Raw genomic sequence first — 15,097 nt, 5'->3', positions numbered from 1 at the left:
ATAACTTTTATACTTTTAACTCGACCTTTCTTAATATAACTCAAAAGTTAATATAAAAGAATCATATATTATATTTTTTTTTCAGTATATATATGATATACAATACTCTACACTAGCTAATACATCATGGAAGAAACCTTTTAATGTAAAAAAATAAAAAATGTAAAATAAATTAAATTATATCGGGACAAAAGATGTTTAACTTTGACATGAATAGCTGAAGATGCAAATGCTAAAAATACAAAATCGCAAATAACAACCTATAACTACCTAAACTGCAAAAATAAATGTAATGAATTAAATGTTAGAACCATAGACACAAATAAATAATGCTAAGAATGTAATTTTTTTTAAGTATTTATGTCACTCACTATTTGAATACGCGAGAAAGAAAATGAGAAAAAATACTTCTTATGAACATGATATCCACTTTCTAGACATTTCATTTTATCGTTTGAGAAATGTTTTACATGGATGTATCCATGGTCAAGATAATTTTGTGTGAAAAAGTAGGAATCCTGTTCAAGTATATAGTTTGTATTGATGGTATAATAAAAAAAATGTTCAAAAATAAAATATGTTCATTTAAATTTTTTGAATAATTACCCATTGTTAACATTTCTATAATTCCTTTCATGTATCATAATTTTAAACTTATATTGATTTTTTTTAAAATTAATACATTTCAAGTTGTATGATTTGGATGAGGCAAATTAACATAGTAATCCATTTCATTAGTGAATTTGAAGTTCTTTGAGGTTATTTGAATAAAAAATTAAGAATTTTAAAAACATATTTCAAATAATTATAATAATAGATTTTAAAATTCATTTAAAAAAGTAAAATTTCACAACTTGTCCATTCTTCATTATACACATTACATACACGTAGATATTAAAATAAATTAAATTATTAAATATTATTTAAGGATTTAAAATTTGACTAATAATTTTTTAAAATTTAAATTTTAAATTCATATTTTTAAATACTATCTTATTTGAAAAAAGCAGTTCTTTAAATATTTAAATAAAAAATCAAAACATATTATATTTTAATTACTTTATCCAAACAAAGTATGTAAAATATAGAAGTCATATTATGTTTCCTTAATCCATTCATCTTCCACCTATATCATATATTACATATAAAAAATAATATCCAAGAAAAAAAATTAATTTAATAAATAATAATTATAATTAGCATCCTTAAAATATTAATTGAAACAGCTTTATTGCAATTTATATTATTATTTCAAAATACTATTAAATATTTAAAGTTAAAATAACTTGGTGAGATTTTATATTCATGAATTATATTATAATATTCTTAAACTAAATTAAAATAGAAATTGCTTTTATGATTGATTTAATATATTTAAAGGAAAGAAAACCGATATAGCATTCTATTATAAAACAATCTTATACTTATACATAAACAATTTTTTGAAGAAAAAAAAAGATCTTATGAATAAGATATTATCTTTGAAAATAATTAATATAAAAATTCTAATTTTTAATAAACAGTTTTTAATTTCTGAATTTTCTTCTTCTCTGTTAATGAGAGCAATAAACATAAATGATTGGATGATTGATCTTGATTCGAGAATGGGTTATTATGAGCATAGCAGTAACAATGATGATTTTCCAGTCAAACCTTTCCAATCTTTTGACCAAAAGCTTTAATATTATGACATTCACACGTGAAAATGGCAGAGACTATGACTGCCATGATTAGCCCCACCACTATTCTCTATTAATTTCCCAAAATTTAATTACATTTTTTATCATTTAACTTAAGTTTTACTGCTTCTTTTTTTAATTTGTTGTTAAATGAGAAGAATAACAAATAAAATATCGACTAAGTTTTATATTGATTAACTATTAACTGTATGTTGATGTAATAAAATATTATGTAATCTGCACAAAGTTAACTATCATCTTCTTTTTCTATCACCTAAATAAATTATTATTTAAATAAAAATATATACTTTTAATACTTATTTTTATTCTCATAGATAACCATATCTATTCGAAATGTTGAAGTAGATTATTATATAATATGGTTTCGTTTCATAGACATGGAATATATATGAGTACTTTTAGAATGATAATTATCAAAATCAGAATGTTCAGTAGAACCATTTATACTCAACACGCTGAAGTAGATTATTTGATAATGTGGTTTAATAGAAATATAACATTTAAAATCATTCTTAGAATGATAATTGTGAAAATCACGACGTTAGTAAAAAAAATATTTAGAAAATGAATTTATACATATTTAGTAAAAAAATGTTTGTCACTGACAAGGTGATGTTCGGATGGTGCTATAGTGCTTGTTATAGATCTAGTTCCTCAGCTTCATTTTCTGATGTTAGCTGTTAATGATGATGCATGGAACTTCAACAACATTCAAAGTGGTGAGATGCATTGTTTGACTATCACAATAGCGTTGAGGACTGAACTGGTATTGTAGTGATTATGAGAACATTTTCAGAGAAAATTGTTTATAAAATCTTTTAGAATTAAAATATTATTTTAATGTAGATTAATTTAATGCGTAATAACTAAAATTAACTTTACAATACTAAACTTCTTCTATTTCTTTATTTAAAAATTTTATATTAATTTTTATTATGTGTAATTTCTTCATAAAATACTAAAACATTATTAGTTTAATTCATAATGTATGTTTTTCTAATTTGAATTACGTAAGAAAAGTATCACGAAATTCCGAGTCACGTAATGGCTCAGACTCTACCTCAAACCCCACCACCTGGGTGAAAATGTACCCTCTGCTGTACTAATTCATTTTAGTACTTTTATGATTATATAATAAAAGGACCCCTAAATTAAAAAAAATATGAGTTCAATGTGACCTTTTTATTTACTACAAATTTCAGCTACTAATTGAAAAAATATAAACAATTTTGAATTATTTACTTAATTTTTTCATGGACCATTTATTCATTATTATATCCTAAATTAGTCTGAACAGTTTTACATAATAAAATTAAAATTGTCAAATAATTAAATTCAAAGGTTCATTTTTAAATTTTGAGTAATGGAATAAAACATAAACCTAGACATAATAATGACTATTCATTTTTTTTTTGGATATTAATTTAGAGGTCAAAAACGATAACCACTGGACAGTAACACTGAAGCAATAACAGGTGCTCAAACCACAAAGATATTCCAAACCTAAAATTACCACAATATATCAAGGGGAGGAAGATACAACACCCTCCCCTGTTTTCAACCACTAAATCCTAAATCAAAACAACCCTAATTCCTCCAGCTTCCACCGTCGGACGCACCACCTCCTCTCGAGTAGCGGGACCCACCATCCCCATATCCACGGTCTCTACTACCTCCATAACCACCACCACCACCTCCGTATCCACCGCCGCCCCCACCATAACCCCCACCACCACCATTACGGTTATAACCACCTTCACGGCGGCCGCCTCCACCGTAACCACCTCCTCCACCACCTCGTCCATATCCTCCTCCACCGCTACCCCCACCGTAACCTCCACCACCGCCGCTTCCATAACCACCGCCGCCGCCGCCACCACCACCTCTTCCACGGGACTGAGCCGCGTTGACGGTGATGTTACGGCCGTCAAGGTTCTGGCCGTTCATACCATCGATAGCGTCTCTCATCGCCTGCTCCGTGGCGAAGGTCACAAATCCAAATCCTCTTGATCTTCCAGTTTCGCGGTCGTTGATGACCTGAACACAAACAAAAACAGAAGCGCGTGAGATCGGATTCGGAACCGTGAAATTCAGGGAAAATAAAGAAAAAAGAAACAGATTAAAACCGATCGATCTTCGCCTTTGAATCAAAGATGAAGATGAACGTACCGATTGGTGTGAGTAATAAAAGAATCATTATAGTAACACAAGTATCATAGATCAAGTAACGCAAAACAGATGAGAGAGCACAGATCAAGAAGGATGAAGAGAATCCAAATCCGAATGGTGTCAGATCCGATCCCTGCGACTAACGGACCTTCGATTCGAGGATCTGGCCATACGGTGAGAAGGCTTTCTCAAGAGCATCGCTGTCAGTGGCCCAAGCAAGCCCACCGACAAAGCATCGGAACTCAACTTCTGCAGAAGCCATTGACAACACTCACAAACCCTAAATTACAGAAACAGAAAGAGCCAAGGAGATTAGCACGAAGAACAATGTTATGCCCTCCTGTCTTGTTATATAGCATCCAATCTCTTAACTAGGGTTAACCTCCACCACGCATCGCTCAACCAGGGTTAATTAATTTAGGAATACTCTCAACTCCACTACTCTGGTCAATGCTGGTTGATTTTATTATTTATTTTTTTAATAAAACCAATCTCCACTTGATTCTTTATTAATTTTCCTTCACCAATACCATCATCTAAAATAAGATATACTTATTAAAAAAATATATTAAATCAGATCACACAAGTTGATTGGTTTTTATTTTGGGAAGGTCTAGCTAGCTACGGATGTTAATTCATCAAAACAATTAATTAATTTTAAATAAAATAAAACAAATTAATCCATAAACTTTCTTACAAACCTCTAACCAGATATTTAAGATAATTAATTATATTGTATTAATAGCTAGTGATATTAATTAATGAATTAATAAAAGAGTATAATTACTTTAGAATAATGGGTTGTAGTATGATTGAAGTTGAAAGTGGACTGAAAGGGAGGGCAGATATTCGGACCGCTTCGTAAATATCTGACTGTAGCTCAGAGAAAATATCTGATATACATAATTACAGTAGTGCCCCTGGCTGCCTAAGAAATACACTTATTTCTATTGGTGGTTCCTATACACGTCAACGGTGTCTTGTTTTACTTTACTTGGTCTCCTAATGTTACTATTCCAAATCTTTACAATATTCATTTTTAAAAAAGTAAAAATAAAATTTTTTTTCCTTTAATTGATATAAAATTAAACTATTAGTTCAATTATTTTATTTATTTATCATATTAAATAAATAAATTTAACAAATTTTAATATAATGACGAGATAAAAATGATAAAAAAAAATTCATAATATTATATAGTTATATATGATATACAATTAAAAATAATATCGTTTAAACAGATTTTCTTTTAAAAATTAATATAACGTTTAAAATGAAATAAGGTTTAATTGTTTAGGACATAATGTTAGAAGTATTAAACATTATTCTTTAAATACTTCAACAATAGTATAACATCTAAATAATTAAGAGAGTTTAAAGTATGTTGATAAGTGTTAAGTGTGATAAAGTTCGTAAGCGAATGTGTAGTCGTAAAAACATTTAAAAAGAAAGTTAAACCGGCTAAAATATATATAACATCACTAGATGATGCATCTTAAACGCTTTAAAAGTTATTTCAAAATAGACAAGTGTTAAATGTTGGAACACGTATCATGCCTAAACACTTAAGTCATCTAAAGCTTTAATGCATATGTTGTGTTGTGCTCTCTTTTTCCATAAAAATCATCAACTTTATCAAAAAGTATGCTATAATGAGAAGGATGTTAAGAGATATTATAATAATGTCTCTTACATGCTCGTTTTGTTCGCTTAGCACAATTGTTATACCATAAAACAACAAAGCTTTTGACTCTACTTTAAAAGCTACATCTTAAGAAGAAATTCAAAAACTTTAAGTAACACATCTTTTTTGAACAAGTCTATATAAAGTAGTTTGCATGAAGAGAATACGAGAGTTTTTGCTATCAAGAAATAATTTAGCTTTTAAGACTTATCTTGAAAATGACTTTTTACAAGTTTTTAGAAGCTCATTGTATTGATTTCATATTCTTTCTAAGAGAGTTATCATATGTCTTGTAAGATTTCAAAAGCTTTGTTGTTTTAGATTCATAACTCAATTCAATCGTAAAAGTTTAACTCAATAAAATTAAAAATTGGTCTGTTGTTGATACTAAGAGCGGAGAAACTCGCTTAATTAGTTTGTAAAAATGAGTAGTTAAACTCAATTTTTTTTGTGAAACTTCTTAAAATGTTTTTAAGAAAGAACTAGACGTAGTTCAGTTTGAGTAAACTAATATAAAATCAAAGTATGTCTTTTTCCTTTGTTTTAAAACAAAATTTTCATTTAATATTTTCTTTAAACATAAGTATTTAATTATTGTTAGATATTGTCTTTATAATATTTTTAAATACTATTTATAACTAATTTTTAAAACATCATTCAAACTTTTTTTTTATAATTCGTGTGTTTTATATACAAAACAAACAAACACTATTAAAATAACAAATTGAAAATGTTAAATCGTTCTATTTTATAGAAGCAAATTTTTATTAGTTTTGTGAACACAAGATGTTCAAATATATTCCAATAAATATATTTTAAGTTGGTAACTAATTTTTCATTATAAAAATATATTCTCATTCTATAAGGATGTCTAAATAAAATTGGGATGAAGATCACTGAGTACTTTCAACATTCAATTATTATTACCTGTATTATAAAATTCATAATTACAAGAGCTTCCTTTACTTACATTATTTTATTGTGTCATTTGACACACACACACACACACACACATATATATATATATATATATATATATATATATATATATATATATATATATATATTTTGATAACCTAAGACATAATAATGTTGGATATATGAGCTCAAGCCCACGGACCAAACAGGTTGTTGGGCTAACCTTTGTAAATGTTGGGTCTAAGCCCCAACATTAGCAGGTTTCTTTGTCAACTCATTTTAAATTTTTCATACCGTATTATGTGTGAATTTATAATTTATACCAATCAATATTTTTAAATTTAATTTATGTACTTTAAAAAAACCATATTTATATAAAAAATGTCAAAAGAAAAATATTTAAATTTTGGTTTGTCAACCAACACGTTGTTATTCATCTGTTATATTGTATGACTTATATAGAATATTGGTTAGTAAAATTCTGTTAACAAAATAGCATCATCAACCTCTAAACTTTACTTTTATAATTAGATATTATTATATACAATCATTTTCAGAGAGGGGCATTATTGTAAGAAGATGTTACTTTTAATTGTGAGGAGAGGTGCATTTAAGAATTGTCACTTTGAAGTAGTACATTTGGGCCCAGCAAATGATAACTCATGATGACTCACGGATACATCTGGGCCGCGTGTGTCCAGGTAAACCATGTGACCTAATATTATGTATACTTTTTTTTTCTTACATGAAAAATAAAAAAATATAGTCTATATTTATATATTATAATTAAATCTCAATAATATGATATGTTACTTATTATTTATGATTATTTTACTATTATCTTATTTTAAAATATTATAACTTTTAGTGTCAAATAATTTAAATGAAAGAATATGTACGAGGTTCATTGTACACATGGATCTGGTAAGATATTCTCCGTTTTGAGTCAAAGATTTACTTTTTGGTACCACTCAAAAAGTTTCTTATTAATTCAAGTATTTTATGTGTATATAAACTCAGGATAATGATACTTAGACAACATTTTTTTGACAATATTTGAACATCATCTACGTGTCATCCTGTGATTGGTCCAAAATTACTCCATGATCAATAATAATAATCATAAACACCATCATGGACCAATCACAGAATAACACGTAGATGATGTTCAATTGTTGTCAAAAAATATTATCTAAGTATCATTATTCATAAACTTATGTTTATCTTTCTTTCTATTTTATCTTCTGTGAAACTTTGTTTATACTCAACAGAAGGTCTAGATAAGAAACAATTATAAACATAAAAAATGAATTGTGTGTATTTTACTACAATTAGCATAAGACCCAGAGATGATTAAAAAGTAATGGAGGGATAATATTAAGAAATAATTTAATATTTAGTTGAAAACATCAAAGTAAAAAGGGATCTTAGTTGTATATATTTAAAGAATATTAAATTGAGAGCTGCATAAGTGAACATGTGTGTGTATATATAAAGTCAAAGTTATTGGGTTGTTTCAAGAAGCAACGTATTTGACTACAAATTCATTCATAATTAGTTAGCTGGCCACATTGGTAACCTATTATCAGATATCAGATTCAAAAATATAAAACCTTTCAACGTTCAATTAATGGCGGCATATGTCACTGTTAAATGTTAGAACTTCCATCACTCTCAACAAAATCTTCCCTTTTACATTTTTTTTAACAACTTTTCTTCTACAAACAACGTATTAAAATATTAAAATATTACTTTGAATTGTAAACGTTCAATGTGATGATTGCTTTGCAATGCTTTTAAATCATAAAAAAAATAGAAGTTGATCCGTAAAACGTGACAAAATCACTGCTTGCATCTGCATATGACGGAATAAATAAATCTATTTTATTTTACTTTTTCTGGTCCAATTTAAATATTTAATTTATGACGGTATAATTTTCAAGAAACAACGTTAAACCTTTGAACTATTCTTGGTCCTGTTTTCTTTTTTCAAAATCACAGTGACGATTTCATGACAGCGGTTGGATTAATGAAGTGAACTTTTACTGTTCAGAAATTTTGTTCTTCACGGATAATTCTAATTATTTCCTTTTATATATAAATATCATACGTTTTTTTCATGGCAATGGATATAAAATAAATAAATAAATGCAGTGTAGTTGTTAATTGAGAAAAGTATAACCATGATTAGTATTAAATTTGAGAGGAGTGATGTAATTAGTTTCATAAGAAAACAGTGAAACGTATATTATGTAGTAAGATATTCCAAAGTTTCGCATAATGATAGAATGCTACTAGTGCATGCATACGTTAAGAAATGAAAAGAAAATATTTCAAAAACTGTATTGTATCAAAATCATGAAAATATTTAAAATACAAATGTGTTAAATAAAAAAAATACATAATATATATATATATATATATATATATATATATATATATATATATATATATATATATATATATATATATATATACACACACACACACACACATTAAAAAGAAATACATTCCCGACGTTATTTTGTAGCATATTTATTTTACTGTTTTATTTCTTTCATTTTATTTATTTATATTATTTGGTTGCCACATAAACGTATGTGCGTGAAAGTTATTTTATTTTTCTATCCATTTATTTTATTTTTAAATTATTATTTAATCTTTTAATTTTTAATATTTTTTTTGTTGTGTATAAAATTTATTTTACTTTTTTAACCATTTATTTTATTTGTAGCTAATTTTTTTATATTTATTTTGTTGCCACATGTGCATTAAATTATTTTGTTAATCAATTATGTATTATTACATTGATCAATAAATTATTTTGTTAACCGATAATAAATTAAAAATATATACTTTAATCTATATTGTGTTAAATTTTTTTTTAAAATAAATAAATAAATAAATATCTCTTTAAAATATATATTTGTAATAAAAAAGTTACACTATTTATGATTTTAGTTTCACTTAACACGAGTCATTTTGTTGATTAATTTAATGAATACAACAAAAATGATTAAATGAGTGTTTCAATATACATTTGACTAATTTATTCATACACTAATTAAATTAATACAATAAAAAAATATAAGACAAGTATGATAATATACATTAAACTAATCTATTTATATGATAATTAGATGAATATAACGAAAAACAATTACATTAGTTATTTCATTTATTGATTAAACAAATATAACAAAAAATCAAACAGGTCTATTGATGTATTGATTAAACAAGTCTAACTATATAAATTAAAAGAGTTTTTCCATATAATTAGTAGACAAATATGATAAACAAATATTAAACGGGTACATTGATGCACAAATTAAATAAGTATAACAATCCACATTAAACCAATTTATCAATATAACCATTAGACAAGCATAGCAAAAAAGCATTAAATAAGACATTTTATAATTAATTACATGAGTCCAATAATACTTATTAAAGCAGTTTATACATATAATAATTAAATAAGTTTACCAAAAATATAAAATGGTTAGACAGTCTACCAACAACATACACAGAGATGATATTTATTAACATACATTGGAAAAGTTTGTCTATACATAAATTAGATAAGTCTATAAAATACATATTAGAGGAGTACATTCATTCAATAATTGGAAAGTTTATATGACTGTGTTCGTACATTAATTAAATGAGTTAAGAAAAACATTAAATTAATCATTTTATAATTGATTAGACGAGTTTAAGAATACTCATTAGACAAAGTTTGTCTACGCACTGGTTTGACAAATCTATAAACAAACATTAAATAAGTTTGTCCGCACATTGATAAGAGTTTGGCAAAATACATTAGACAAGTCTTTTCATACATAAATTAGATAGCTTTATTAATATACTTTAGACAAGTTTGCCCACTTACAATTTATACGAATCTCCTAATACACATTAGATAGGTCCAAACATACAATAATTAGACAAGTCTAACAATACACATTATATGAGTGTTTCCATATACTAATGAGACAAGTCTAACAATATATATTAGAAGAGTTTCTTGGTGCATTAATTAGACAAGTTTGCAAATAAACATCAAACGAATTTTTGCATACACTTACTAGATGAGTAAAGCAAAAAATATTACATGAGTCTAACAATATATATTAAACAAGACTGTAGATACAAATACATTAATTAGATGAGTATTATAAAAATATATTAGATAAATCATTCCATGCGTTAAGTATACAAGCTTAGGAATATTTTGATTGGACAAGTTTTCGATTAATTGATTAGATCAGTCTAGAAATACACATTAGCCAATCATTCATATATTGATCATATGAGTCTAATAATATACGTTAAACAACTTTTTCCATAACCAAATTACACGAGTTTATTAATAACATTAAATGAGTTTGTTTATTCACCGATTAAATGAATCTTGCAATAAACATTAGACGAGTTTATTCAAATAGTGATTAGATGAGTCTAACAATATATATTATTATTTTTCTTCAATATCTTAATATCTTTTAATTAAAATATACTTATATAAACATCAATAGATGTGTAAACACATATTTGAAACTAGTTTATATTAAAAAAAAATATTTTCATAAATTAAAATTGTAAAATAATTTTTATATATTTTTTTTAGTTTCCCTCGCCATGTGTGTGACGAGTGCTACCTACTCACACGTTTAATAATAAATTTAAAATACGGTTTTAATGGCCCCATATACGCCCAAAAGTAATTTTAATCCGCAACGCATACTCTATTTAGGAATTTTTGTCGGTTTTCAAGTCTTTCCCTTTTATATTTATAGGCTATGTTACCTCCTGCTCCGTATACCCACACTACATCCTATCATTTCAGAATTTATTTTCCGAAACACATTAAAATAAATATTGAATTATTATTTTTTCGGGTAAACAATTTCTTCAATTTCTATTTCGGAGGGTTTTTGATGGATACAAAGAAATTTCTATCAGTCCAAGGAATTAACCATAGTTGAAGTGCTTCGTATAAAAAAATAATTATTTACCTAAATAAAATAAAGTAAACAATTTAATAATATATTTTAATTTTCCTAAATTATGACTTTTTTTCATGCAAACATTTTTGGAAAGGAATTATGGAACACTTACGATGGCACGTGTGATTGTTTTAGACCTAAGATTTCCTTGATTGGTGTGAGGCAAGAAAAAAGGATGAGCTACTTGCAATGTGGCCTATTAATTGTGAGGCTTTTAAAGCACTTCTGCTTCCATTTTCATGTCTCTTTTATGGCTATTATTATACATTTATATAATGATGCGGATTTTAGTGAAACCAAACACTGGTCCACATTAATGTCATAATTAACATATTAAGTGAAATGATAAGCACATAAAACAGCATTATAATAATATTGTTACACTGAGTTTAGTATCTATTAATTAATTTTTAATTGGTTTGTCGTGGATAGAAACATCATTGTTTGTGTTTTATACATCTCAAACTGTTGTTAATAATAATAATAATATAGGCATCTCATCTAACATGGACCCACAATGATACCCTCTATGTTCTACCATCTTAATTATCACTCCCTACTTTCCTTTTAACTTTATCATACACTTTTTAAACTCTAGAATACAAACACAATTTAAAAGTGAGATTTGTAGTGGAATAATTGCTAAAGAAAATATAATTAAGTTGAGTCATAATCAAATTATAACGCTAAGACTATGTTTAGATGAATGAATCATAAAGAATCCAAACTCTCAATAATCAAAAGTTTATTTTGAATGAAAAACATTATAAATAGAGTCTAAATGTTGTTTTCATAGATAACCAAAAAAGAGAAATGCATACATGTAGTATAAATTTGTCTTTTTCAGGCAAAGTGTATATAAATACATAAAATATATAATAACTTTCATAAGGGAGGTAATTTATTGTTAATTTTAACTTATATGGAAATTATTAAACTGCAATAACTTACATATGTGAAAGAATGATTGTATATATAACTTTTAAATTAATTATTATGACAAAATAATAAATAACAGTGTTATGTCTTTATAGGTAAACTTTTTACTAAAAAATATATAAATATCTATAAGAAGAGTCAAAAGACACTTGTAGTGGTACACCTCAGCACTTACTAGCCAAATCATTATTACAGGTATTCATTATAGCTTTAACAGTGTATCATAATAATACTATGTAGTGATTTCATAATAAATTGCTAGACATAGAAAACTTAATTTTAAAAAATTCACTAAACAAAAAATTAAGTAAATTTTAATTGAAGCATAATTCAATAAAAGTTATTCTTATTTTAGGAAAGAATTTAGAGAAATAAATTAGTTTGGTGTTTGAATTAATAGAATACTAGAAGCTTGGTCAGAATATGTGGTATTATCGGTAAGGAATTTATTGTTGTTGTTCAGGTCGAATAAATAAGTCTTTCAAGTGTACGAATTTCCTACACAAAATTGAAGTAATATTAAAAAAAAAAATGTCATTGAATTTATACAAAAAGAAACATGTATTTATTTTTTTCTCAAGCTATTTAACTGTATTATCTATATTATTATAAAAAATATATACTTGCATAGTGTTATATTTAATTAAATAAATTTATCTTTTAATGAATAAAAATAATTTATCTATTAATAATATAAATAATTTAATCATTTTTGTTTTAAAATAATTAAATAAATTATATTTTTTTTCTTAATTAAGTACTCATAAAAATTATATCTGTTAATACGATAAATATAAATATACATTGGAAGCGTTTTCTTTGCTAGTTATCATAATTTTTTTTTATGAATTGATATATTTAATATGCTTTGCTCATTTACTGAGAAACAAACGTTAAGCAAGAATGGATATTCTATAAATCTGTGACTTTTTTTATAATTAGAGACGTGAAAAAAATTATATATTCATGGATAAAATTTATAAAGGTATTTACTTATTTCTTTATTATTAATGAGATGAGCATGGACATTATGTATTTGACCTACAGATAATAATTAAGTGCCAAAATAAATTACTAAAGAAAAAATATTAACAGTAAATAATTCTCAAAATTTAATTTTATATATTTTTATTTTTATATATAACATGTGAAATTGAAATTATTTTAAAGAATTACTTTTAAATTTTAATTTTAATATAGCTTCTTTATATTTATTTTTTAAAAAAGATTAAATTTGTTTATAGTAGTATTTTGATGTGTATCTTTATTTAAATTGTATTTATATTTTTTTATTTAAATGTATATTTTAAATATTTTTTTTAAATATTTTTTTTAAACTAAAAATTATATATATGGTATGAAAAATAGACCATTAAACAGAATTTTCAACGATACATAAAAACAAAGTTGCAAATGTAATACAATTTTAATTTTATACAGTTATTATTTTGTTGTTTGCTTTATGTTCAGCCTTAAGAAGTATATATCTTGGATTGTAAGTCTATATAAAGCAACAAATATATGAATACTTTTGTAGTTCTAAAAATGCTGTACTTTGATGTAGAGTAAATCATTTTAATAATATAATAATATATCTCAAGATTTTAATTTAAGGAATAAAATAAATATTTAAATATTACTATTATAATTTATCGTGATAGAATTATTTCATTTAACAGTACCATTTTTAACAAAACCTTCTCAAAAATATCTTTCTCTATCATTTTTCACCTGTAAGCAACTGTTTCCATTTCAGTTTCAGCCATGGAAGATACGAATCATATCAGAAATCAGCCACAAAAACGAGATTGACTTTTTATTCGACGTTGACCCTTATATCAACTGTCACAACTCCGTCATTATAATAATCATTATCTCATTTCCTTTTTGTTGACTTGTATTTCTATTTTTATATTTTTTTTGACAATTATTTTTTATTTTTGTGGTCATATATTATTATGCTGTGAATAATGCTTTCTTGTTTGGGAAGCCACCAATTGTTTGACCAAAATTTAATGTGTAGCTAACTATTGGCACCAGAAAATAAATTAAATAAATAATCAAACTCTCTTCAACCCAAAATCGCATAATTTTAATTAAATAAATTGTTTTAAAATTTGACTTCATTTATTTATACACAAGTTTAAAAAATGAACTAAATCAAATTTAGACTGCTCCATAACTTAAAAGAATATATTGTTTCAGCTTCTTAAAAAATAAATAAATGATTTTGCACTACTTTTTCTCGTCTCCTTTAAACAAGTAATTATAAATGTAAGTTTTTTTTTTTGTTTTTTAAATAAGTAAATATGTCATTAAAAAAATAGCATAATTGTGTACCTACATAAGCTATTGTCATTAAAACAGCAGTTAAATTAGGAACCATGGAAACACTTCTAATGGAAGAATTCAACTACTCAATCATTAATTTATACGCGTTTCTACATTATCAGGTTCATCCACACGTTGTCCTTTTAACCAATCTTATTTCCGTTTACTCACCCAAACGTTAAAAATCATTACTTTCTGTCATTTAATTTCCTTGTATTTTTCCTTCTGGATGATGGTGAGAAAAGAGTAGGGTAATTAAGGTTTTAGAAAAGGATTACCGAACTAATCACTGCTTAGGATAAGGTAATTATTTTGTAACCCTAATTGGAGTAAAAGATGGGACGAAG

The 15,097-nt window shown here is 25.4% G+C and overlaps 1 protein-coding gene across 1 annotated transcript; it reads right to left on the bottom strand.

Moving 5' to 3' along the window:
* Nucleotides 1-3,042: 3,042 nt before the first annotated feature.
* Nucleotides 3,043-4,202, bottom strand: LOC106760868 (glycine-rich RNA-binding protein GRP1A). The gene is made up of 2 exons (XM_014644304.2): nucleotides 4,018-4,202; nucleotides 3,043-3,737 (listed from the first exon to the last, which is right to left on the bottom strand). The coding sequence occupies exons 1-2, from the start codon at nucleotides 4,129-4,131 to the stop codon at nucleotides 3,288-3,290; spliced, it is 564 nt and encodes a 187-aa protein (XP_014499790.1). The 5' UTR covers nucleotides 4,132-4,202; the 3' UTR covers nucleotides 3,043-3,287.
* Between the last annotated feature and the right edge of the window lie 10,895 nt (nucleotides 4,203-15,097).

Source organism: Vigna radiata, chromosome 5, assembly GCF_000741045.1.
Source record: "Vigna radiata var. radiata cultivar VC1973A chromosome 5, Vradiata_ver6, whole genome shotgun sequence".
In the NCBI taxonomy this organism is placed as follows: domain Eukaryota; kingdom Viridiplantae; phylum Streptophyta; class Magnoliopsida; order Fabales; family Fabaceae; genus Vigna; species Vigna radiata.
This window is presented reverse-complemented; position numbering and strand designations above follow the sequence as displayed.